This window comes from Phyllostomus discolor, chromosome 6 (assembly GCF_004126475.2).
Source record: "Phyllostomus discolor isolate MPI-MPIP mPhyDis1 chromosome 6, mPhyDis1.pri.v3, whole genome shotgun sequence".
Taxonomy (NCBI): domain Eukaryota; kingdom Metazoa; phylum Chordata; class Mammalia; order Chiroptera; family Phyllostomidae; genus Phyllostomus; species Phyllostomus discolor.
The window spans coordinates 26,548,300-26,576,165 of NC_040908.2; the positions used below are offsets into that span (position 1 = coordinate 26,548,300).

At 37.8% G+C, this 27,866-nt stretch overlaps 2 protein-coding genes across 3 annotated transcripts in view; both read left to right on the forward strand.

The window, feature by feature from the left end:
• Nucleotides 1–2,410, forward strand: part of PLEKHH2 (pleckstrin homology, MyTH4 and FERM domain containing H2) — a 95,322-nt gene extending 92,912 nt beyond the window's left edge. For both annotated transcript variants that reach the window (XM_028516801.2, XM_036027910.1), the window contains exon 30: nucleotides 340–2,410. In XM_028516801.2, coding sequence (XP_028372602.1) covers nucleotides 340–525 — 186 coding nt within the window. In that variant the 3' untranslated portion in view covers nucleotides 526–2,410. The remainder of the gene's footprint in view (nucleotides 1–339) is intronic.
• Nucleotides 2,411–7,997: 5,587 nt separating this feature from the next.
• Nucleotides 7,998–27,866, forward strand: part of DYNC2LI1 (dynein cytoplasmic 2 light intermediate chain 1) — a 32,806-nt gene continuing 12,937 nt past the window's right edge. Inside the window, exons 1-10 of the mRNA XM_028516148.2 lie at nucleotides 7,998–8,122; nucleotides 10,028–10,145; nucleotides 11,928–11,962; nucleotides 14,276–14,345; nucleotides 16,685–16,773; nucleotides 20,844–21,030; nucleotides 21,912–21,980; nucleotides 22,582–22,659; nucleotides 25,924–26,000; nucleotides 26,586–26,656. Of these exons, the coding sequence (XP_028371949.1) occupies nucleotides 8,115–8,122; nucleotides 10,028–10,145; nucleotides 11,928–11,962; nucleotides 14,276–14,345; nucleotides 16,685–16,773; nucleotides 20,844–21,030; nucleotides 21,912–21,980; nucleotides 22,582–22,659; nucleotides 25,924–26,000; nucleotides 26,586–26,656 (802 nt within the window). The 5' untranslated portion in view covers nucleotides 7,998–8,114. The remainder of the gene's footprint in view (nucleotides 8,123–10,027; nucleotides 10,146–11,927; nucleotides 11,963–14,275; nucleotides 14,346–16,684; nucleotides 16,774–20,843; nucleotides 21,031–21,911; nucleotides 21,981–22,581; nucleotides 22,660–25,923; nucleotides 26,001–26,585; nucleotides 26,657–27,866) is intronic.

Below are 27,866 nucleotides of genomic sequence, written 5' to 3' on the forward strand. Positions count from 1 at the left end.
TATTTTTATTTTTAGGGAGGGAAGGGAGGGAGATAGAGAGAGAGAGAGAGAGAGAGAGAAACATCAATGTGCGGTTACTGGGGGTTATGGCCTGCAACCCAGGAATGTACCCTGGCTGGGAATTGAACCTGGGACACTTTGGTTCCCAGCCCGCGCTCAGGAAATAGGTATTTCACTGTGATGGTGGTGAACATGTAAGTACTCCACTGTTTGATCAGCCTAGAAGGGAAAGCTGGTAGCCTGGGCACTGGCAAATAGAGACCACCCATGGCTCGCTCTTACTTTCTTTTGGAACTTCTCAGGGAACTTCCCATAACAATTCTGTTCTTCTCGTTTTAGATTCTTGAGATCACTCTTCTGATCGCCAGTTACATAAACAACTTCCATCAGCAGAAGGCTGCATTCCACCACCTCTCTGCTCCAGCACTGCTCTCAGCTCGGAACCAGGGACCCCAGAGCAGGACGGTGGGGAGCCAGCCCCTTCTCTCCAGCAGCAGACCGACCAAAGGCCCCACTTTACTCTGAAAGCATTGGGGGTGTGCACATTCGCTCCCTGTCCTCTGAGCAATGGCTGCATCAGCTCCGAATAAGTTTATTTACATCCTGCCCACATGGCCCCCACATACTAGAATTCCAGACTTTAAAAATAATGGGAATTGTTTGCTTTTGAGTCATAAATATTCAAATGAAAACTAATAAAACATTATACACAAAATTTGCAAACACACTGATGTTCTCCTGGATTAATTAAATGGGATAGAATTTGACATTGTTTTCTGTGTCTTTTCTCCCCTTGTTATCAGACACATCATACAATATGGATTTTTTAAGTATTCTGGCAATCTTTAGAAAGGGAGATTCTAAACTCTCGCTTGGCAAACCAATGGACTGTTTGGAAATACTCACTGCCAAAAAACTAAGTACTGTAATTAAATGTATTTTAATTAACGTGTTTGGAAAGAATTAGAGTACCCAGTAGGAGGAACAGCTGCTGGTGGTATTTACAAGCACATTCTTAGAGCACGCACGGTCAGTCTTCCGGCCCTCATAATCCTTGTGAAAACCCGGGAGGTAGAGAGAAGAACCTCCTATGCGATATCAGGAAGCATACCCTGTCACCTTTTCAGGTCACTGGAGTGTAACATTTAAAACAGGACAGTGATTTCCGATATTTCTTGGTTGCCAACATAGCCTGAGTGTACTGGAATGTTGCCCCCATTTCACTGCATTTGGTGCTGGGTCCTCTTGACCCTGCTTTGTTAAATAACAATGCCTTTGAAAACCAAGACAGTTCTTAAAGCTTTGCCTCATACAGTCCTTTTTCATTATTCTTTGGAAATAAATTCCCGGAGATATATTTAAAAGAAAAGAAAAACTAGTATTTCTGTCAAAGGAGGTAAAATTTTAGTTGAAAGGGCCTAGAATTATACTACTTTACTAGGTTTCATAAGTGGTCAGTACATTTTAGTATGTGCCAGAACAAAGTAACTGATATCCATGATAAATATGAAACTGTGATAAGACATGAAAATTATAAAATGTTTAATTGCAATGGTAATCATTCGTATACTTAATTTTATTTATGTGTAGAATATGCGTATTTATTTTTTGGACCTGTATTTATCACTTTGTGTATGGTATTTTTTTTAACCAATTTGGAAAACAAATGTTAGCTGCTGAGTTGATTTGTTGGCAGAGCCTTCATGTTTTCTTTTTTTCTGCTTTCCCCTGACGGCAACACCCTGTTCCCACACCAAGCCTGTTGCATATTAGCATCCCCAGGAAGGGCAGAGCCAAGAAATGCACTGCTCAAGTCAGATGCTGCTTTCTTGGTAACAACAACAACAAAAAAAACATAGAAATACGATCTGTTTCAATTTACTATTTTCCCTAAATCTTTTGACCCACAACCACTTACTGTGTAAGCAGAATAAACTGGTTAGCAGTTTGGGATGAGTCTCAGGAGGCTTTTTGGCTGGGTTACAGAAGAGTTTCTAAATTCCCAGAAAACCATTTAAAAATTATTCGTTGGTGAGCCAGAGGCTTGGCAGAGCGGTTAAATATGTGTGAGAACTTTATTCTCAGGCAATAGTTGGTTCACCATTTGGTAAGAACCCCAAAATCTAATTTAAACAAGTTATGAAGGCTTAGCTTAAACTGTAGTACCTTAGACTCAGCATTAATTTTTGATAGAGCAGAGATAAAATATTTTGATGGAAGTAAATCAATTTTCTAGAGCTGATGATGTGAAAATTTTATTTTCTGGGAAATTACTTATAGAGACATTTAAAAAATTCAAAGTATGTTATTATGATTGGCTACAAGAGAATAATGTTACATGTTTAATTGTAATATTTGTCTCCTATCATTTTCTTCCCTTTCAATCATAATAAATGATTTACAAAACCCATTTAGAACATTATCTTTTGAATAATCTTCAAGAGATACCTAATGTTTTCATTGTCAAAGCTGAGGTGTACTACTAGTGAAAATGGTAGTTATTACCTCTTTCTCTTGCATTCATGCTTTGTCTTCAGTGTTGCTTTGTTTTATCCATATAAAAGGAAGCTATTTGGGCAAACTGTAATTTTAATACATCTGTATGCATATTGACACATATACAATATGTATAAATCATGGGGTTCTCCCATTATTTCATAATAAGGGAGCTCCTTAAGGGAGCTTATTTCATACGGATGAGTTAAATGGACTGTGTTCTAAAAATGTATTTTAAATGGACCAGGATTGTGTGTGTGTGTGTGTGTGTGTGTCCTTAAAGTAATTTATGGCCATAGCTTGGAAATGAATTCATTTTTTTTATTTATTTTTTTTGTTTCTTTTGCTTGGAAATGAATTTAACTCTCAATTACAAGAAAAGTTAGTCACAACTTATAAAGAGTCTTTGTTCTAAAATTGTGTTTATTGGTTGTTCAGAAATTTTTTTAATAATAAAAAAGAAAACCATGGTGGTCAGCTTCGTGCAACAACACATTTAACCCATAATGTACTGAAGTATAATCCTGAAGCACCAACCACCATGAATAACCATATTTCTCTAGAAAAAGCTTTCCAGTGTTCCTGGGATGCCCCCTTGCCCCACCAGCTGCCATAGAATTTGGAGTCACTTAGTGCAGTGTCTGGGCTGATATCTGGGCTTCGGGATTGTGGGGACTGAAATGGGGGAAATGAAGGGCAGGAATAATGGAATAGAAAGTTTTCTCCGCAAAACAGTTCGTGTTAAAATTAATCTTTCACATCTTCCCCTATTCTCTTTTCTTTAAAAGAAGAAAAGGATTTTACTGCTACAGAAGTAACTTTAAACTCCAAAGTAATGTAGATTTCACACAAAGATATTTTGGGTGAAGTAAGAATCATCAATATTTCAGCAGGATCGAGACTCTGGCTTTTCTTGGGCACTTAAGAGCGAAGGTCAGGCCCATAGTGAAGAGTTGGGTGGGCCTGGGCAGAGGCTAGGGTAAGGAAATGAGATACACACTTGCTCCATACTTGAATTTTACCCAAATTAAACTCAATCCCAACAATTCTGGAGGCATATGTAGAGTCAACATCAATCCAAAAATCTTCATTGCATGCTCTAAGTATTTTGGGCTCCATTAATAGGCAAGAAACAAAAACTCTTACTAGGGCAATATCTGTTACCAAATAACTCCAAAACAAGACCCAGGTGTGCACCACAGTACTTGAATACAGAGCGTCCTTCCTTCTAGCACTTTGCTATATAATCTAATCATTGTAGCAGGGACAGATGGAAGGGGGTGGTGTTTCTTCTTGAAGGACCTGTTGCTAGGTTATATTGGTGACTATTAAAATCAGATGACTCTTCTAAAGCACAAGCAACAAAATACAGACAATGGACTATACCAAACTTAAAAACTTATGCACATAAAAAAAAAAAAAAGCAGTGAAAAGGCAACCTGCAGGATGAGAGAAAAGAATTGCAAGTCTTATATCTGATAATGGGTTAATATTCAGAATAGTTATAATTCAACAACAAACACCAAAATAACCCAATTTTAAAATGGGCAAAGGACTTGAATAGGCATTTCTCCAAAGAAGATATACAAGTGACCAACAAGCACAGGAAAAGATGCTTAACATCGCTAATCGTTAGTGAAATGCAAATCAAAACCATGATGAGGTATCAACTTACACCCGTCAGGATGGCCACTTTCAAAAAAGAAAATAGTAAGTGTTGGCGAGGATGCAGAGAAGTTGGAACCCCCATGTACCTACTGTTGGGGGGAATATAAAATGGTGTCACCATGATGGAAAACAGTATGGAAGTTCCTCAGAAAATTAAAAATAGAATGACTATGTGACCCAGCGATCCTACTTCTGGGTACTCACCCAAAATAAGTCAAAGCAAGGCCTCAAAGGGATAGGTACACACCCATGTTCATCATGGCATTCTTCACAGTAGCCAGGAGGTAGAAGCCACACAAAAGTCCATCAACAGATAAATGGGTAAAGAAAATATGGCCTATACATACAATGGAATACTATGCAGACTTAAGGAAATTCTATTAATGCATGATTTATAAAAAATTAAGAATTTCATCTTTAAACAAGTTTTTAAAAAGGAGGTAGGAAATCCTGTCACATGTTACAACATGGATGAACCCTAAGGACATTATGCTAAGAGAAATAAGTTAGTCACAAAAAGTCAGACACTGCGATTCCACTCATATGAAATATCTGAAGTAGCCAACATCACAGAAACAGGAAGTAGGAAGGTGGTTGCCAAGGGCCGGAGGAGGCAGGAGGGAGCATTAAGGACAGTGATTAACTTCTGGATAATGCATAGATTATAAGATTATTTTTTCCCTGGGATGTGATATCATCAATACTGATGTCACGTCCCACTGACAATACTGAAACTTCTTTACACAGGTTCCATTGACCTCCAAACTACCACATTCAGTGGACTCCAAATAGTCTGTCATTGGATGGTGTCTGAAACTCACCATGCCCTCTAAACCTGGTTCTCCTGCTCTGGGCCCCCAACAATTGGCTAACAGGGTCATCAACTCATCAGTCACCCAAGAGAGGAACATTGACTTTTGTCCCTTTCCCCGAGCCCCACTTTTTGTTGTCTAGCAACTATTGTATAATAGACAGCACTCTTTCTTGTTGTAAATTCCCCAATTCAACTCAAACTAACAGACAAACAAGACAAAAATTCACCACACGGGTACTAGGATATCTCAGAGAGAGAGCGCAGGACAACCAGGTCATAAGAAAGATGAAGACAGATGAGCCTCAGGGACAACCAGAACCACGAGGCATGTGCCAGTACTTTCTCTTCATGTTACTCTGTGTCTGAGAACATTACTCTTCATGTTCTCACTACCAAACACCTTCTTCATTTGGGAGAACATATGCCAGCCTCCTCCAGAGGGGGAATGACTTGATTTTCTCATTTCTAGTTTGAAAACTCCTAGAGAAGGGCCCTGATTAGCCCAACTCGTTAGGTGTTTACTCTGAACCACCTCAAACTCTCAATATTAGGAGAATACTTAAGTTTATTGTTTTTTAAAAATCTATGTAGTGGAGTATTATGCAGCTATAAAAGTTATACTTACCCTGGGTTTTTTTAATTGACATGAGGAAATACATGTTCAAGTCAGAGTGTTATTAACTTTATAGTAAATAACTCTATAAGAAAAAAAGATTACAATGAAATACACCAAAATATTTAGTACTTATTACTTCTGGGATTTGTATATTTACCCTCTCCATTTTTTCTGTGCACTGTTTTTTCTACAATAAGCTTGTGTAACTTTGAAAACAATCCGAAAATGTAAAAAATCTGACTGTCACTTTCTGGGCTATTGTTAATGGCCTCCATATGGATGTCCAGGCCCCAAAACATCCTTCACACAGCTACAAAACATTATCTCATTGAAATTCAGGTCTAATCACGGCACACCCCTATTTAAAATCTTGTTTTGGTTTCTGACAATCAGCACAGAAAAATCCAGACTGCAAGATCCCTCACCGTAGCCTAATCTACCTGTCCAGTTTGCTCTCCCACCTTAGCCCCACCAGAAACTTCATAGATTTCCACCCCAAACTATTCACAGTTTGGGCTGAATCAGCAAATATCATTCTGCACACTTCTTCATCATTCTGCACTGTTACTCATTCCATCCAGCAAGCAGCGTAAAATTGTCTCCTCCTCCATCACCACTGTTGAAATCTGGAGTCTTCTTGGGGTTATCTAGTAGGAGGGTCAAATTCCGTATATTCTTACTTTAAGAAAAATTTTCAACTACCAAGAAATATCACTTCGGCCAAGTATAAAACCTCAGGAGGCATAAGAGCAGAAAAGGGAAATCAATGCTCAATCGGATCAGCTGAATCAACTGAGTCAATGCTGGTGAGCAGGGCTCAGCCAGAGAATCTTCACTCTCCTCCTCACCAGTTACCCAAACAATTATAGCTGTAAAATCCTGTCCTGTGACTAGTGCATAGCAAGCACTTGGCAAAATGTTAGCTGCGATTATTATCCATATCAATAGGGCTTCCTAACTAACATGCAAAGGGATTCCAAAGTTCCACATTATAGTGAGCTTACAGGCTGGCTAACCCCAGGATACACTAATAGATGCAGATTCGATGATAGATGTACCGACCTCCTTTGCAATCATCCTTTTCCCATTGAACTCCACTCCCATTACATTCCTTCTTTGAGTTTTCTGTCTCCAGAATGCACCTAGGTGTTAGGAGGATTTTGTCCTGGAAGATTTTATCTGAAGTGATTGCTTTTTTTTTCTCTCTCCCAAACACCTGCTTCATTTCCAAGAATGTGATTCTTTTATTTCCTTGTTCAAAGTTGCTGATCAGCAGCTTAATACATGAAAATAACAAGCTTTATGCACTTACAATGTGTCAAGCATATGTTTTTATATATATAGTTTTTATATTTTCATACATTTATATATAGTATAGCATATTATATATTTTATGTTTTATATATAATATATTACATATATAAAAATTATAAACACATCATTTTCCCCTGCTCTGCAAGATTGGAAATTAAGGCTCAGAGAAACTGAGTAATTGACCCCTTGCGGCAATGTGGCAACTGAGCCAGTGTGGCTGAGTCAGGATTTATATCCACATCTATCTCACTCTAAAGTCCATATTCCTGGACATTACACCATGGAAACCAAGCCAGCTGGCAGAAGGGTGGAGGAATATTTCCTTCAAATATCCAGGGCATCATGAGCTGGAAAGCCTGGATCCACTCAGCATTCAAGACAGATCAAATACCGTCACTGCCATGAATGTTTCACCACTGGGCATAGTTAGTCACTTGTTCTTATGTAACATTTGATACCTCTCTGCAATAGTTTATATCACTGGCTTCCTTCGGGTTATTATAATTAGCATTGTTTGTCTTCCTCAAGGGTAAGGATCTTCTCTGTCTCATCTCTTCATCTTACACTGTGTAGCACAGTCTTTCACATAGTAATAACTTAGTATTGATTTGAAGGTAAAGTAACTTAAGTATTGTGGAGATGCATTTTTTATTAATTTATTAATAAATGATGTGCTGTTGCATAAAACCTGAAATAACTAAACAAGCAGAAAGTTGGGAAATACTAAAATCATAATATTCTTTGCCACTAGTAAATCACTACAAAACAGCTCAGGAGATTGCCTCACTCTCCATTTCCAAATTATTGCTATTAGGGAGACAAAAATAAATGGGGGGAGGTGGGAAGAGAGAGAGAGAGGAGGGGCGAACGAGCAGGACAGGAGAATCTTGGCATATATTCCGTACTCAGTAGAAGTTTTTTTAAAATAAAGGAACACTTGCAGTCGAGCGATTCTCAGTCAAAGGGTTTGTTACCGTGTCACTTCGCTCTCTCACATTCTGGGGGACGAGGCAGAGCTTGACATTTGGAAAGAAAACTCTGAAAACTACATTTCCCATAAAGCCCTTCTTTCACACGCAACGCAGCCTGTGACGTTGCTCCCATGGCAACCGAAGAGCCTGCGTTCCCGGGCCCTGGTCTGAGCTTGCGGTGTAACTCGAAACTGGTCCCTAAACGGATCTCGGACCCGGAGGCTGCAGAGCCAGGATGCCCAGGTATCCCCCGCGTCTTTGCTTGCCCAGGGCTTATGCTCTCCTCAATAGCCTCCCCTCTTTCCCACCCTAGCATGGAAAGGGGAGGGAGGGAGAGGCCGCTGGTTGTATATGACGGGAGAAGAGCCTACGCGAGGCCAGTTAGCGGGGGGGGGGGGGGGGGAATGTAGGTCTTTCCTGCTTGCAACCCCTGTCTAGGTGGTCAAAGACCCGTAGGAACTACCCTTTTTACGCGTGCTGATTCTGACGAAAGTGGGTAGAAAAGTTCCCAAAGTAGAAAAGAGATTTTGAAACAGCGTTCAACTCCAGCCATTTACTTAATAAAAGTTTCTTGCAGGCCAGGGAATGGAGCAGGGGTTCAGGCGAAGAACTAGACCCCAAAGCCACTTCCTTAAGGACCTCCCCTCCTGGTGCAGAGGTCACAACAGTAGTAAACGAGGGGAAACTTAAGAGAGCACTGGAAAGTTTAAGGTCACGTTTAAAAGAGGGGGGTGGTGGAGGAGGCGATATTGACAGCTAATACATTTTAGCTCTTTAAGTCTATGATTCCATTTTAAACACCTGTTCCCAAGGCCATGCCTAAACCTTCTCTGAACAACTTGCAGGAACAGAGGGGAGACAGGGTTCCTGAAGTTCAGGGGAAATCGGGTTTTCTCACCCTGTGGATCGGCAGTGTGATCTCTAAGGAGCCTATGAATCGTAGTGCAAAAAAATTGTCACCTTCCCATCACCGTATAATTGGTTACAATTATAAAGTTCTGGCTATAGGTATAAATTTCTACCAGTGGCATAACTGCTTGCAGCACCTCGTTCTCTCCTGTCTCGAGGAGAACTTGGACATCAGCTAACCAAGTATGTAAATAAGAGCGCACAGGCCTGGACTGAGTTCCCGGCTTTAATAAAAGTGTGTGGGTTTTAGTGCACATATGTAGAGACACCAATTTTGGTATTCTATAGCCCCTTTCTTCATCCTTGGTTCTTGAATAATAATTATTATAAGCACTCAATTATTTTAGGTAATTATGTATAGACCAAGCCCTAAACTAAATGATACATTTTAATAATCAATCATGACGATCTTATAAGGTTAGTGTTTTGGGTCTTTTTTTTGGCATTTTGAAGATGAAGAAACAGAGGTGAGCCTGGGGACTAGTACAGAAGCTTGCATATATTAGGCACCCAATAAATACTTGTTGAAGGAATGAAGGACCCAGAGAAATTAGAAATTTGCCCAAGTTGGCATATATAGAAAGTAGCAGATTTAGCTTTACAACACATCCGATCTTGCTCATATTTTTTTAGTTCAATACTCCATTTTTCATGTAGGCTTTAAGTTAGAAAGGATATAATCTTATTTGTGTAAAATTATATATGCGTGCAGTGATAGGAATGAAAGAATGATTTTCAAAATGTGATTTTGGGTGATTTTTTCCTTTATATTTTCTCTATTAAAAATGGGGGGGGGGGGTTGGGGAATCTTGAGCCAAAAATATAATATTTAAAAAATAGAAATAGCTGAGGGAGCAGAGATTATTTGGTACACTGGTTTCCATATCCCCCCATTATCCTACATGTTGTTTCTCAAGTTGTACATATCCCAAAGTTGTACATTCACATGTGTCTCGGAATCTAACGCATCCAGCTTTCAAACTTGACTGGAAGGCCCAGAATAAGAAACCTTCAAATCCTGGAGATGAAGGTTCTGCGTACTAGTTTCAGCTTTCTTTGATGAAACGGCACAAAGAAAATGACTGATCCTCAGAAGCTGTACCAGTTCACTGTCCCCCAGAAAATAATGTTGATTGGTTTTAAAAATTTAACTGAAATAAAATTTCTCTGAGCTGGAAATAAATATAGGAAAGGATTCTTCTTGCTTCTCTGAATTTTGTTTTTCTGCCTCTTATTTAGTGAAACTCTCTGGGAAATTGCAAAAGCTGAAGTGGAAAAACGGGGAAGTAATGGAACTGAAGGTGATGGTGTGGAAATTGGAGAAAAATCTGTTTTCTTCATTGGCAGTAAAAGTGGGGTAATACGTTTTTTTTCCAACTTTTCTTTCCGAGTATTGTGATGACTTAACAACCAGTGGTAAAATTTATATTAATACCTTGATAAAAATCTGGATACTACCACTCTAACCCTATAATGAATCTCCAGCCTGCTGGTTACTTTGGAGCCAGTTGTGCCCCATATGAGGGTGTCCTGCTCATGGGTGAGTGGGTACTTACATCAGCCTGAACACCTGTCATGCGCTGGGCCACAGCAGCTTGGAGGAAGGGGCACTTGTTTCTAATTAGACTGCCCAGAGGAGTCATCTGTTCCCATTTGCACAGAAGTACCATAAATACCAATGTGATGGTCACATTCATAGGTCACTTGTACAACTGAAATGCGCATATAGATAATAAAAACATGAACCATATAGGGTATGATACCTTCACCTTTAACCTTCACTTTTCTTAACTAGGGTCACAGAAACTGAAGGAAACATGGAGTTATTCTAGTCTTGTACAATAAGGATTCTTACCCTAGGGACCGTGGAGGTACTTCTTGGGGCCAGCAAAGTCCCTAGAAATGTATATAAAATTGTGTATGATTGTGCATCAGTACATTTTTCTAGAAAATTAGGTTTTCTCAGGATACAAGCACCTCCCAAAAAGGTTAAGGGCCACTGCAATCAGTGGTTGTATAGTTTAGGTTTGAATATTTCTTCCACAACTGCAGCCTGTTTCAATATTTGTTAATTCCTGGTTAGTAGAAAACTTCCTTTGCTTCATTGTTAACTTCTACTACCCCTGGGTCCTAATTCTTACCTGAAAAACTATAGGAATAAATCTGATTCCTCTTCTACTTATTAAATCTTCACATATTGTAAAGTTGCCCTTCAAATAGTTAATGGCAACCACCGTATCTCCCTGAGTATCTGTTTGAGCTTTATCTTCATTTCATGCAGCTGTGTCTTCTATGTCAGGGACTTCATATCAGTCATGGATTCTCTGTCATGGTCTTAGTAACTCTCAACTAAAATTATTCTGATGTGCAATTCTGAGGATGGAACAGAAATGTTGAGGTTTTGTTTAACCACAGTAGACTGGAGCAGGTCTGCCAGCTTCTCTTTTTCTACATGCTGAGCTTTTGCTCTTGTGCAGAAAAATTTAGTTATACATCACCCTATTCACTAAGGTTGAGCTTGAGATCTGTCTTTCATTCACGCTATTGTTTGTGTTCTTCATTTGATTTGATTGGGCCCTTTTTTACAGTCTGTATTTTTAATTACTTTTATGAAAATAATTTATGTGTGTAGTCCTAAAAATGATTAGAATAAGTATGTCCTCTAGAATTAAAACACAAAAATACTCTAACCCAGCATCTGGATTGCTTACTTTGAAAATATTGGCAACATGTCCTTTATTTGTATGTTATCTTTTGTCTTTATTTCTGCTTCAACAATTGGAATTCAGATGTTTTAGAAGATACTAATATTCGCTTAACCAGTAATTAGCATTGATGAGTAGAGAGAAAGTGTAAGACAGCTGCCAAGTTGACCACTAAAGTGAGGTATGATTTGCTAGTATTTGTCATCTGAGGGGCTTTATAATTATAATAATAGCAGTGTAGTAACACTGTGATGGGAAATTGACAGTTAACTTTTTCTACTTATCAAACTTAGGGACAATTCTGAAAGTTTTTAGTTTCCAGGTAATTTATCATTCAAGTGATTAAAAAGCTATTTTGGGCCACAGCTATGAACAATTTGTAAAATTTTACATATGGGTGACATTAACACAATATTGCTTTTTTGAATTTCCAGGGAAAGACTACTATTATTCTAAGGTGTCTTGACAGGTAAGTGTTATGTTAAACTTTAGACTATGTTTTTTGCGTACTCTGGGTGCATAGGGCACGTTAGATCCTAAAAGACATATGGAAGGAGAACAGTTTTGAGGCCCAAACAAAATAATTTAATTTTTAGTGAACCCTCAGTATGGCCTTTAAGAGATTCTTGAATATAAAACCAACAACAAACAAACAAAAAATTCCATAATATCAATACTCGATTTTCCTATCAGTGGAGAAATTAATGTAACTACACAGCCTTTGCTAGTACTTACTTTCTTTTTGGCTATGCTTCTGTGATAGATAAATTATTTTTATTCTATCTAGTCCTTGATTATTTGAATATTAGTCATAATCTTTAAATTACTCATGGATACAATTTTGAAGCACAATGTTGGCCCTCAAAGTGTACATTTTACCATTTCTCATATGTACTTCTTAACCTGTGCTGTCGAAGCATGACATCAGATTAAGATTTAGAATTATAATTGGTAGGTGTTGCAGAAAGTCGATAAGGAAAGCCTCCAACCAATTTTGGAAGATATTTCTCTGTTCCCTTTATTCCAGTGCCTTTCTTACAACTTTTCCAAAAACATCAAGAGATGGAATTTGGTCTTAAGTTCACATTAAAGAAACATCATTCATTTGAAAAATATATTAAAGAATACAAATGAAAGAATCCTGGTTTTGCATAATTTCTTTTATCAGCAAAATTGCTTTTTGGAAGAAACACCCACCGTGACACCTGCATCGCCCTCCCACCCCAGGAATCACGGCCCTGCGCAGGCCACAGGCCGGGCATGCTTCCCATCACAAATGGCTCACCCCTCACCTGGCACAGCCTCAGCCCGAGAGGAAACACTAAATTGAATGAGAATGAGGAATTTTGGTTCCTTGATAGTCTACTTAGAAAAAAGACAATTCTTCAAATTGTAGGTTAAATATCAGAGTTTATCAATTTTGTCTTAAAAACAGCATTTTTTCATAAGGGAAAAATTTTGTAAAGATTTTATTTATTTTTAGAGAGAGGGGAAGAGGGGGAGAAAGAGAGGGAGAGAAATATCGTGTGTAGTTGCCTCTCACACGTCCCCAGCTGGGGACCTGGCCTCCAACCCAGGCACATGCCCTGACTGGTAATTGAACCAGCAACCCCTTGGTTCACAGAACAGTACCCAATCTGCTGAGCCACACCAGGCAGGGCTCTAAAGGAAATTTTTATTTTTCAGGAAGTAAAACCAAACATCATTCTATATATGTATGAAAGATACATGCAGGGGTAATATATAAAATATTCAATAAACATAAATATATAAATCACAAAATAAAAATTATTTTTTGTTTTGCAAATTAAAAATAGATAAATACAAATATTATTCAGCCTTAAAAAGAAGCAAAATCCTATCACATCTATAACATGAATGAAACCTGAGGACAGATGCTGAATGAAATATGCTAGTCACAGAAAAACAAATACTGTATAATGCCCTATATGAGGTTTCTAGAGGAGGCAGGTTTATAGAAAATAGAATGGTGCTTACCAGGGGCTAGAGCAGGGAGAAAGTGGAGAGCTGTTTAATGGGTTTGGGGTTTCGGTTTTGTAAGATGAAAAGTTCCGAAGTTTGGCTGCACAACAGTGTGAATACACTTAACATCACTGAATCGTGCACTTAAAAATGGCTAAGATTATCCATTTCTGTTATGTGTCTCTACTACAATAAAAAGTAAATAAATATATAATACAATACCATAAAACTGCTTACCAAACAACGTAAGCTGTAATGTAAATGATTCATCAAGTCACTGTAATATTTTTCAAATTATTTGTCGATTTTTAGGGCTTACTCATGTCATTTGTGTGTAGCTCTCACTAGGTAAGTGATGCTTGTGTTTGAGCTGTGATTTAAGAGAGAAAACTGAGTTTAAGTCTCCACTGATGTCTTCATTAAATTGCTAGTCATTAGATTCCCCGCTCCCATACAAGGCTGAGCATGAACCTCATGTCACATGGCCTGGATGCAGAAGGCCCATGCCCTAACACAGCCATCAGCAAGGTCTCCCGCTGCTGTCTCCCTGCCCTGACAGGGTCTCTCGGGGTCATGCACGTGTCATTATTCACCTCTGCAGCTGCCACAGAAATCCATTAAGATGGTTTTTTGAAGGCTTGATGATTTTTATATGATTTTTAAATCATTTTACGTCAATGTTACTAAGCAAGGTAACTTTTCCACTAATGGATTAAAGTTTTAAGAAGAAGCAAAAATGAATCAGGTAAGATGATAGCTTCAGAAAATAGTGACAATGCTGTTTGTCTTTATTGTACAGGGATGAGCCACCGAAACCAACCTTGGCTTTGGAATATACCTACGGAAGAAGAGCAAAAGGCCACAACACAGTGAGTGTCTTTCTTAGTGATGTTGCTGTGTGCCCAGCTGGAGAAGCAGTGACCCTGACTTCACTTTACTTTTTCCATCTTAGCTGCAATCAACAAATGTATCCAGCTGCACACTTCATAGCTATGTGCTTTTAAACTTCAAGTGCAGCTCAGCATATATGAAACTAACCGGAACTGAAAATATGTTAGCCTTTTCATTTGTTATGTCTCCAAATACTAGAATAAGATTACTTTGTGACTTCATTTTAAGGATTTAGGCCATATTTTAAGACTTGTATTGGTGTGACTTTTTCTTCTTTCAAATGAGAATGATATATATTACCTCCGGTCTCCCCCCGAAAAATCTTCTAAAAATATGTTTGACCTGCAGAATATTTATGAAAATATACTGCTCAAAATGCAAATTACTAGCAAATATATCCTGAAGCTGGTAAGAATATTTCAGAATACAGGTTCTAACTGATTATAATTCTTACTTACACTTGTTTTAGTCTCTTCAGAGGAAAATTAAAAATTATTCAAGGAAGAGGGAGAGTTTATAGTGTCTGTTAGGAGGATTTTTTAAAAACCTAAATTGAGTTCTCTTTTGGAGTCCTTCCATGAAAAGAGGCCATTTCTCTTTTTTATTGACATGAGAGAGAGAGAGAGAGAGAGAGAGAGAGAGAGAGGGAGGCACTGATGTCGAAGAGAAACAGAAGTCGTGTTGCCTCCCACACACACCCCAACCTGGGATCAAACCCAAAACCCAGGTATGTGCCCCGACTGGGAATTGAACCCCCAACCTTTTTGTGTATGGGATAGTGCTGCAACCAACTGAGCCACACCAGCCAGGGCAGGCCATTTCCTAAAGAAAGTTAGCTGTATAGAAGAATAGAATAGATGGTCCCACTTCTTCCATAGCACAGGCAAATTTTTACAGGTTGATCTAGTCTGAATGATCATTAGACAGTGTGTCAAGAGTTAAAACTGCCTGATGCTTCTTCCTGGATTCAGCAATGAAAGCTGGTTATTAAAACTGTGAAATTGAAAACAAAAAATATAATATGTTGAGATGCAGGAAAACTTCATTTTTGTTGCTTACGTGAATTTTGGCATAAGTGGTAAACTTAGAAATGGAAACTGACACAACTTTCATAAGTGTAAGAGTTATAAGAACTTCCTTTCCACAAATTGTAAATTGATTGAGATTTTCCAGTGAATAATTATTTTCCTTATAAATATTAATGATTCAGATATCAGTAGCAAAATGCTTTTAGTGATTGTGAGATGATTTGTCAAGAATATACATATTTTTTACATATATTTATATAAAATACATATTCTGGACATATATGTATATATTCATCTAAAACTTGCTTTAATAACCATCTGTTGCTTCCAAGTTCGTGGTTAACAGGTACATAAATACTCATGAGGTTCTTTTTCACCTATTGTTTTTTCTCTAAACTTTGTGCTATCAAGTTGAGCTTATCCATATTCATTCTGGAAGATTCATGTCTTTCTCAAATTTGATGTTCTCTAAGAGTTCTAAAGAGAAGCACCTTATCAGCTCTTCACAGAGTCTGGGTGTCCCAAAGGCACCTCAGCCTTGGGGCAGAAGCAGACAGGCCGGTAGCTAGCAGTCTAAGGTTGCCATGGCCTTCAACGAGCCGCTTAGCTGCCTAACCTTTTCAGTCCCCTAATACTTAAGAGTCCTATAAAAAGGGAAGCAGTTGTTTAGTCTCCTCCTGTCCCTCCACCTACCACGTGTATTGCCGGTGGGAGCCTGCCTGTCAGCGTCCCCAGGGGCATCAGCCACAGATCCTCCGCTTACACTCCACTCAGGCGATCCTGGCCTGCAGCTGGGACTGCCATCTGTGTATCCCATCTCCTCGTGCCTCACCTGCATGTCTAATATATTTTGCGAGCTTCTGCCTCCCTAAATTAGGATGTTTTCCTGTTCAACTATTTCATTTCTATCTAGAATTATAACTGTTTTCAAGAAGAATGTAAAATGCTTTCAACTAGTTGTTTTTATATCACATTTGAGTGTCTGCTATATGTGATATTTATAGAATTGGGGCACTGTTTATGTCTTCTATTAAGGCGTTACTAGAACTAGGGCATTTATGTATACATATATATTCTTAATGTTTCATCTTTGTTCTTTGGAATAGATGTTTTGGTGCATTTTGAAGGATAAAGAAAGGAAAGTTTTGGCTGCCAAGAAAGGGTTGATGGAAGACTATGCTATTTTATATCCATAACTAGTACTGGCTGGTGCTAATGAAGTATAGTAAATATTTAAAATACAAAAAAAATAAAAATTTTTAATATGGAAAAACCTTTTTTTTCCTCAGCCAAAAGATATTGCCCACTTTTGGGAACTAGGTGGAGGAACCTCTTTATTGGACTTAATCAGCATACCGATCACAAGTGACACCTTAAGGTAAGTGAGCCGGCTCCAGGAACAGTTGTTGGTAAGTACCCAGTAGTGTCCACTGGGTGGCTCTGTATAGACTATTGTGAATCCGAATTCTGGGGGACAGTTTCATGTTGTGGAAGGCTTGCTCTCGCTTCCTTTCTATGTACTTAAGCTGTAATGCTTTCAGAGAGGCTTTAAAAGAGCTGAGGTTCTGGCCTGGGCCGAAGGGAGAGAGCCGGCATTCCAACAAGTAACGTATTTTGCACGCCCGCAAACAAACAAAAATATGTCAACTATCACTTGCGCAATGAAGTCACTTGGCAAAAATAAATTTGAAAAGTTGAATTCTTTCCAATACTTATCCTAGAGTGAGCTAACTCAACCCTGAGGCTTTTCTTCGGCTGGGTATTATAAGCCTCCCTTTGAGTTTAATGCTCACTTATACTGCTGAGGCTTCAGCAAAGGGGAGAACAAGTTAGAGGAGGGAGAAAATCTATTTGCTGACCTTAAAGAAATGGAACTTTGGGGAAAACCTCAGCCTTTCTCTTTGATGATGTTTTTCTGACAATACCTCCAACATGTTAGGCAAATCAAATGTGGAAAATTGTGACATTTCTCGCAATGTCTCTGGGAAACCATCTGAGTCAAAGAAAACAAAAAAGTTTAAATTTGAAATGTCTTCCTTTTGTCAAGCTTTAACACAAACTATGGTTGCAGCCTGGACCAAATACAAGGGGCCTGACAATTATTTACTCTGTATCAGCCATTAAGATCTTTAGGGTATGGAATTATTTCTTATTAACAGGATGAGTGTTTTTCCATAGCTGATCACAGGTGATGTTATCTTTATTTGTTCAGTGATGTTTTTTCTTTTAAAGAAATATAGTTTTAATGTGTACTCCTGTGGAAACCTTAGAAAAATACTGAAAAGTACAAAGAAAGAGCACCTATGATCACATAAGAAATAACCCCTGTAAGCGTGTCGAAGTATTTCTTTCCACGTTTTCAGTGTTTGTAGATATACTTTGTACTTTATACTTTGTACTTTGTAAGTACAGTGTTTGTACTTATACTTTTAAGATGTTTTATACACACATTTAGATTTTGCCTTTTCACTTATAACCACCATTTCTCCATGACATTATTTTTCAGAAACATGGAATTTTACTGCTGCCTCGTTTTTTGTTTTTCCTCCTGTAACAGAGAAAATGAGCGCAGCTGCCTGGGTGTTAGGGTTGCTCAGGGTGACACGGCTGAGAAGCACAGGCTGGGGAAAAGAGGAGCCCGAGGAACCTGGGCCGCCAGTTAGCGCCTGGGCCCTTTGCACTTGTGGAAATTCTGATTTCTGTAGGGAGCCAAATATTTCCAGCAGCTCTTTAATACCTGACTTTGTGAGTTCCCACTCTTTCTTGAACTCCATGGCAGCTGGAGCCTGCTTTTGGGAAAGCAGAGGTCAAGGTTATGCACAGAGAGAAGGGGAGCCATAGGCCTGGGTCCAAAGTAGGTTGCTGAGTGGTTAAAGAATTCATGGAAAACATTTCACTCCTCATGAACTTGCAAATTTTAGAGTGTTTTGTGACTGGAATTAATTTGACACATAATTTCCTCGTGTTGGACAAAGGCCAGCAACTTGAGAAAATAATATTACCAAATGCTATTAGAATTGTTTATCTTTAAAATGACTGCTCATAAAATAATTATAGCTACATTGAACATTTCCACAGACTTTAGATAATTGTAATAGAGTGTCTCCTGTGGTCTGATCCCCTGTTTTAAGAGGTTGGGTTTTTTGTTTTGTTTTAACTTTTTATTAGCTGTGATTTGCTATGAGGGTAAAAGTAACACAAGTATTTCCAGTGCAATGGAATCACAAATTTTAATCTTGGAAAACATTTGAATAATGCATTTCTCTTTTCCTTAAAACAAAGTTATTTTTCATTTGGAAAAGTAATACATTTTATATATATTTTACCACAATAAAAATATGTTAAACCTGGCTATCTCTTTTTAAACATTAGTTATACTAAATCCCTGAAAATAAAATTAGTTTCCTTACTATTAGAATATACATATCATATTGTTGCAGTTAGGCAAAACCATTTATGAGCTTATTAAAATGGCTTAAATGTGATTGGCTAGACAATTTTGTGTCACAGTCATTTAATAGAAATCTTGATAATGTCTAAAACATTACTTTCTAAATGTATAGAACTTAGTTACTACTTTGCTTGAATTACACAAAATAGTTTGTTTGCTCAAATTAAGCAAAATAATTGATTATACTATAAAGTAAGTAACATACCAGGCTGGGCAAATGTAGGTTTATAATTATGAATACACAAAACAGTTTATTCTTATATTATTACTTATTTGTTGATCATTGCAGTATTTATTATTATTCATCTACTTTTACACACCCCCATATTATAATTCCTTGCTACATCTGCTAGCAGAGTGTTTGCCCTGTTGATCAAGGATATATTGGCCCACAATTACGGCTGTATGTATTTATTATGGCTATTTTCTGAAATACTTGTAGATTTATTTTTGTTGTTGTGATAAAAATATTATAACAAAGTTTACCAATCTAGCCATTTTCAGTGTGCAGTCTGGTAGCATTAAGTACATTCACATTATTGTGCAGTCATCATACCACCGATCTCCAGAGCTTTCTGCACCTCCCAACTGAAACTATCCCCACTAAACAAGAGCTCCCTACTTCCCCTTCCCCCAATCCCTGGCAACCACCCTACTGCTTTCTTTATCTATGAATTTGACTACTTTAGGTAACTCAATAAATGACATCATGCAATACTTATCCTTTTGAGTCTGGCATATTTCACTTAGCATAATGTCCTCAAGATTCATTCATATTGTAGTATGTCAGAATTTCCTTCCTTTACAAGGCTGAATAATATTTTCATTGTTTGTACATATCACATTTCGTTATCCTTTTACCCATTGATGGACATTTGGGCGTTTTTCGCCTTTGGGTTATTGTGTATAGTGCTGCTTTGAGCATTGGTGTGCAGATATGTCTGCTCAAGTCTCTGACTTCAGTACACCCAGATGTGGAATTGCTGGGTCAAATGGTAATTCTACGTTTGATTTTTTGAGGAACAACCATACTGTTTTCTACAGCAGCTACTGTACCATTTTGTGTTCCCACCAGAAATGCACAAGGGTGCCAATTTCTCTGTATCCTCACCAACACTTGTTATTTTCTCATGTTTTATTTTTTGTTTTTGTTTTTTAATTATAGCCAGCTATCTTAATGGGTGTGAAGTGGTATCTCATTGTGGTTTTATTTGTATTTCCCTAATGATTAACGTTAGTCATCTTTTCATATCTTTTCATATGCTATCTACATATCTTCTTTGGGGAACTGTCCATTTGATTAAGTCGGGCCCTTTGTTTTGTGGTTGCTCAGTTCAGGTTTACGTCTGGTGTGGAACGTGAGTGCACATGCACGTGGTGGTGTGTGGTGGTCAGGGGTGTGCTTCCTCAGAGGCAGCGTGCCACAGCAGAGACATGTGGCTTTGACTCTAAAAACCAGCTCTACCATCTCCTAGTGCGTAAGTCTGCACCTCAGCCTTCTAATCCATCAGATGTTTATTACAGCATCTTTTTGGAAGAGGTGTTGTGAAGGTTGAATAAGCTAAGCAGTCTCCTAGCAAGGCCCACCAGCAAATCTGCTTTCTTTTTCTTTACCTGATTGTGCTGATGCTACTGGTTCAGTCTCCCTTCTTTGGACCACATAGTAAAATTGGATCTAAACATGGCATCATTGGACCCAATGGCTTATAGATTATTCAACTAATTTATTATTGGTTCAGACAGAAACCTCAGTCCCACTAACACTTGGTTGTAACACTTAAATATCACTAGAAAAAAAAGTACTCAAATAAGTAAAGCTATAGCTTTGGTGTTATGTTTTTTGTTTTTTTTTTATGTTTTTTTCTTTTGTGTAGAAAATCTCTGTGTTTTTCTTTCTTAAGCCATAGTGTTATTCTTAGATAATAACTTTCAGTATAGTAGGGTTTCCGAGTGGTAATTATTTTGAGGGTTTTTTTAAGATTTTTTTATTTCTCTAGGACATTCTCTATTGTTCTTGTTTTGGATCTTTCAAAACCTAATGACCTGTGGCCCACCATGGAAAATCTGATGCAAGCCACTAAGAACCATGTTGATAAAGTGATAACGAAACTGGGAAAGACAGATTCTAAAGCAGCTTCTGAAATGAGACAGATGACATGGAATAACATGCAAAAGGACCATCCAGTGAGTTGCTGTTGAGATTATCCTTGGAATCCTTAGCCCATACATGGTTAAAGATAACACCACAAAAACTTCTTTAATTTTTATGCATGACTTGAGATTCATTTGAAGTAGGTGAACCTGCTCACTGGAAAATTATAGCAGTTTAATAAAACCTCAGTAAGAGCAAAACAAGGGAAAAGATTTCTTATGTCTTCTTAGACATCTGTGATTGTTGTGGCGTATTACACCAATCAAAAGAAATCATTTAAAGTAGCAGTTTGATGTTGATTTTATAAAGTGAAGATTTAAAACACCAGACTGTACAAATGTCACCTGGCAAAAAAACTAAATGAAGTTAAAAATTTGAACAAAGGTTAGAGTTTAAACAGCCTTCATCACTGTTCTATATTTTATATTCATTTATTGTCACATACTCAGTACTTTTATCATCTGATAAGTAATTAAATTATGAAGTCACTGGTGACAAGGCAAGTCTCTAAATACAGTCATGAATGTCATCTTCTAGAAGGCTAAGAGCAGTACTTTATACTGCCCAGAGTTTGTGTGAATGTGTTTTACATAGGTAATATCAGGACCGACTAATAGCTTATGGTTCCCATGAACACAGCATAAATGCTATTGCAACAGTTAACACAAAATAGTTAAAAAAATAAAAAGGAAGACAACATGTTATATAAGAAAAGGGCAGCACACAAAAAATAAAAAATAATAATTTAGGGAATTGGTCTTTCTAATTTTATACTTGAGATATACAGTTTTTTAAGCGAAAGTTATTGAACAACCCCCATGTCAAGCAAGCACAGTCACATCTGTGAAGAGACTTAAAATGCTATATTATTAAAATTAATTATAACAAATCAATGAAATATATTTATTAACAGGATCGTGAATTAATTGACCCATTTCCAATACCTCTGGTCATAATTGGGAGTAAATATGATATTTTTCAGGTAAGCTCTTCCACTTCTAGTTGAGTTTGTTATGCATGCCGGTGCTTTGGGAGAGGAACAAAAGTAATAATGAAACAAGAAAGTATCTCTCAGAGGGAGAGGTCAAAGAGTCACACATCTTAAAGATTTTAGAAAAGAGGATATAGTTGGGAAAGAAAATAGGTAAAGAACAATAAATGCAGGGGAATGGGGATAAGGTAGAAGATTTAGAAATGAATCTTAAACCCAGTCACTAAGGGATAGGACTTACTTCCCAACTTTTAAATTGAAGAAAGTAGAAAATTGGTTTTTCCTTATCTTTGCTTGTCAGAAAATCCTTAGGGTATTCCACTCCATGAAATGCATGCTGATTTCTAAATTCTGTTGAGCTAAGTATTTAAACAAGGGAAGATCTGGCAGTCGTAGCTCTAGAAGGCGGCCGCTATTTCTCAACTCTCTATAGAGACAAATATCAAGGTAATGGAATCCTCCTTCTGCGGGAGTGTTCACAAAATAAAAACTGCTAAGAAACAGGCTACTTCTACATTTAATGATTTATATCTTCATGCTACTGATATTTAGTTCTCAGCTTGTTTTTCATTTTAATAATATATTTCCTCAGGATTTCGACTCTGAGAAGAGAAAGGTAATATGCAAGACACTTCGATTTGTTGCACATTACTACGGAGCATCATTAATGGTTCGTACATCTTCTGTCCTTTGTGCTTGAATGCACAGTACCGAATTTGGAAAATTAATAACTTCTTGCAGTTATAAAAACTAGTGCTTTTACTACTGAATATCATTTCCTCCTTTTTTCCCCCATTTCCAAAAACCCTCATTACAGAGTGTTTTATGATGTATCTACAAAACACACTGCTACATGGCCTACCAGTTCTCCAGTGCAAAAGCCCTGAATAGCTTGTATCTCTGAACCCGTCTCACAGAGATAAAGTGGTTTTATTTATTTGTTTGTTTGTTTGTTTATTAATGTCAGCTTCCCCTTAGGAATTAAAATCTATGTTCTCTTAAAAGAAAAGGTGGGGAGGACCTTTAAAATGTGTTCTTTTTTAAACTTAGAAATGTGCTCTTTGCTGCAGAGGTTAAAAACACGGACGGGGCAGCCTGTTGCCCGGGTGTAAATCTCAGGGCAGCCGTGTACTAGATGAGTGATCTCGGACAGGTCCCTTAATCTACCCTGGGCCCCAGCCTCCTCCACGGGCAGACGGACACAACCAGTGCCTTCTTCTTAGGGTTGTGAGCATTAAAAGAGGGAATACTGTGAAATGCTCCTAGCACAGGGCTGGAAACAAAGTGTCACTCAATAAATGCTGGTCGCTACAGTTATTGTCACTGTTATCTTCCACAGCAGAACCAAAGTTGCTGGATAGCCTTTAATGCAATAAGACATAAAAGCATTTTTTTTATTTTAAAAAATACCTTTCCCCACCCCCCCGATTTGGGTGGCCTTTTTCCTTCTCAATCAGAGTGCTCACAGGAACCTGGATACGACATGGCCTTGCCCCGGCCTTCCTGACTAGTATATTATGACTAAAAGTAATAAATACAATCTATATTTTAGATTTTTATACTTTTCAGAATTCTCCAAATAAACTTCATTATGTATTTTCTTTAAAATCATCACCTTTTTATGCTTGTTTGTATTTGCTTACATATTAGGTTGACAGAGTACTTTGGAAATAATTCTTCTTCACTATTTTGAAAAGATATAGAGAATTTATAGTGAATAACTCCTCTAGGGCACAGAAGTGAAGACCATGTGTCTCGCAGTTTCTCATTTTTGCCTCAGATAAGGCCCCATACTTAGTTAGTGAGCCCAGGGAAATCCAGTCATTCTCTGGGAACAGACCCCATTTGGTGATCCGTCAGGATCCAGTCTGGCCTCATGGGTACAAATCCAGATGAAGTCAGGTCTCTCGGGCCCCAGCAGGCCTGGAGTTGAACATGGCCTGGAAGACCCTAGGAGATCGGGGACCAGGGAAAGCATTCAAAAAGGGCTTTATCTCAGCTTTCTGGAAGCCCAAAGGATCCGAAGTTGGGTTTAGAAGAGCCCTTCTGGACCACAGAGGGAACCAGAAGCTTGGCTAGCTTCCCCAACCAAGAAGGGAGTAGCCAACAGTTTCAGCCCCATCTTATTTTTTTAAAGATTTTATTTATTTTATTTTTAGAGAGGGAAGGGAGGGAGAAAGAGAGAGAGAGAGAAACATCAATGTGCGGTTGCTGGGGGCCATGGCCTGCAACCCAGGCATGTGCCCTGACTGGGAATCGAACCTGTGATGCTTTGGTTCACAGCCCATGCTCAATCCACTGAGCTACGCCAGCCAGGGCCAGCCCCATCTTTGAATTTCATTTCCATTCCTACCGTACGCCTCACGCACGGGAGAGAGTGGGTGCTGCTTCACCACCTTCAAAGATAACTCAGTTTTTTTTCAACTCTATAGTTGATACTTTATAATTCAGTTAAGAATACTGATTCAAATAGTATGAGCAATCTAGTAAGTTAATAAAAACAAAAAGAGAAAAGCATTGCTAAGTAGGACCAGATTCAGTGGAGAGCCACCAGGGTGGTAGGGGACTTACAATTATTGCATATGAAGAGCAGTATGAAATTATGTTCTGTCATCTAGAGCGTGATGACACTCTTTAACATTTGAGGGACTGCTCCATGGACAATGGGTTCAATGTACATGCTAGTCTCCTAGAGTCAAGAACAAGGAATCAATAGAAAGAGTTTACCTGAAAATAAGAAATTACTTACTAGTATTCCCATTATCTGAAAACGGAATGGGTGTGTTGGGAGACGAGTCCCTAGGCATCTAGTTTACCCACGCAGGCGCTCCGCAGCTGTGTGCAGAGGGCGTTTCCGAGGCAGACGGGGGGCGGGGGTGTGAGTTAGGAAACTTCGCATGTTCTCCCAGCCCTGTAGTCCAGTGAAGTACATTTTAGTAAGTTTTTTCTTCTCTACATAGGGAACAGTTATTATTATAATAATTATTGTTGTAATAACAATAATGAATAGAAATTGTATTTTTAAAATTAATTAAAATTTTATGCATTTTTAAATGTCTCAATAGGAGCATTAAAATTGTTTCAGTTAAAAAAAATAAGTGTATTGAATCTTATATATTCATATGAGTATTCTTCAATGAATTCTTTTCCTGGGAGTCTGTTAATCCAGAATGAATCTTACCCTGAAAATTGATCTCTTTGCCTTAGTAGTACATTTCATTTTAGATTGATTGATTTTTCCACTTGCATACATCTTAGTCATTATGATTTGGCTTAGTAACTTTTCATATTTCCAAAAATCAAAGTTAGTCTTAGAAGATTTCTAGGGTAACCATATGTCCCAGTTGTCACCTGATATCTCAGCTTAATTATTAATAGTAACCACTCCCTTTCATCCTCTAAAGTGTTCTGGTCATGTCACCTAGTCACACGCCACCACTCAGAGTACTCAGTAGCTTACTTCCCAAGCTCCACAGGCAACTCAGAAGAGGAGTCACAGAATTGTTTTTTGAGTGTCAGTATTGGTATACTAGTCTGCAGCTCCCATGTGAAGTACTTTGAAGGCAGTAATATGTCTTTGGATGGAAAAGTCCTTTGTGATGGACACCTCCTATTATTAACCACCAGATTGCATTTTGGCAATGAGGAGTAGCTGGAATGATCAGTGCATAAACACAGGTTCCTTCAACATCGTGCACTCATGAGGTCTGAAGAATGAGTTAAAACAAACTTATCCAGAATTCTTTCATTTCCTTTATTCAGTTTTTTTTTGTCCACTCAAACATAAGTATTTATTGGGCAAATCAGTAGTGGTTCTCTCTGCAATCTGTACTTATTCAAAGTCATATTTATGTTACCTGTTTCTGTGATTATGAAAGCAGACTATATAATTTATTCTCCTGGGGGGGGTTGTTTGTTTGTTTTTCTATTTCAGTTTACCAGTAAATCAGAAGCTCTGTTACTAAAAATACGTGGAGTTATCAACCAGTTGGCATTTGGCATTGGGAAAAGGTACTATTAAAATAGATTTTAATGTATTTTTATTGTATTATTTTTTGGTCAGTATTGTCTCATCTGACTATTGTTCTCACCAGTCATTCATTCCTTGACCAGGTAAATGCCCCAGCTATCTGTTCTTACAGAGATAATTTCATGTTCTCTTCTGCTTCTTACATTCTTTAAGTGTTTTTCAGATTGACGACTAAAATGTTACAGAATAGTTTAACACCTAAATAAAACTATACTATTACACTTCTTTCCTTAACTTCGTTTACTTCTTTTCCCTCATTTTAGTAGCCTTCCCTCTTCCTTTCTTAACTGATTACAAATGGAATCAATAATTTCAGTATGTAATTTTCTTAACCTTGAGACTTTTCTTGGTTTTGACTTAAGGTAATTTGAGTCTCTCACTTTTTTTCTCCTGTAGAACCTTTATTAGCGCTACACTTTAGGTTTGGAAATCGCTCTCTCCTTGGTTTGGAGCCAGGCTCTCACCAGCGGCTACAGCAACTCTTGGCTCTTGTGTTCACAGCGGAGTGTAGCAGGACATTTGATTGCCAAACTGAATTAGATTCTTTTTTCTTCTTATCCATGCAGCAAATCAATATGTGTGGATCAGAATAAACCACTGTTTATCACAGCAGGATTGGATTCTTTAAGTCATATAGGTTGGTGAACTTATTAAGTTTGTTCAATCTTTTTTTAATTGCTTATTGATTTCATCCTACTCCATGTTCACTTCATCGCCAGCATACCGCCATTTCTGGTTTCTTTATCACTGCTGTTATTTCTTATGTATTTACTTGTATACACAGTGTCACTGCAACACATCACATTGACATATTTGTGACGGAAGGGATGTCGCCCCATGAGAGACTGATTTCTGATTTCTATTCCACTAAAAAAATTTGAATGTATTTCCCTTGCCTCACTGATTTCCAGGTACTTTTACATTTTAGCTCCTTGGACTTAAAAGAAAACCAAGAACACAGAGTGGTCATGAAGTTCAAAGCTGTGTGTATATTAAGGGCAATGATGAAAAAATAGAGATTCAAATGATAGAATAAACCAAAAGGAACACAGTTGTGCTAACTAGATATCCCTTCACTTTTCTTCATGAAAACAGCTGACTTGTAGACTTGTAGATGCCCTAGATGCCTGAAGCAAAGGAATTTTATACTTTTGTTTGGTCAAGCACCTGTTCTTCCTCCAGAAGCCGTTTTCATTTTGAAGATCATTGGGCCTCGCAACTCTTTATACTCTAAGGTTGTCGTAGTGTGGTTTTCAGCTCCACTGCACAGTGCTTTTCCTTTGATTTCCCATCCCTCATTGCTCGTACAAGCCAAAGTGGACTCGACTTCAAATGTGGAGAGATCTTTGTAATGAGATTATAGATTGAATTGGAATGAAAGGAATACTGATGGTTAAGGAGTGTTTTTTTATTTTTATTTTTATAATTATATTTATATTTATAATTTTTACTTTTATAATTATATTTATTGAATTGGAATGTAAGGAATACTGATGGTTAAGGAGGGATCATGGAGACTGATTTTTTTACTTTAATAATTATAATTAGCACCAACTTAACTTCAGTAAGAAACATTTTCTAACCACATACCCAATAAACGACTACTATCTAGAATATGTAAAGAAATCAACAGCAAAAACAAACAAACAATCCAATTAAAAGAGAGGCAAAAGACATAAGCAGACATTTCACCGAAGAGGGTACACATACAAATGGAAAATAAGTACATGAAGACATGTTTAACATAATTATTAGGGAAATTCAAATTAAAACCACAATGAGATGTCATCTCATACTCTCAGTAAACTAAAAAACAGTGCCAACCCCAAATGCTGACAAGGATATGA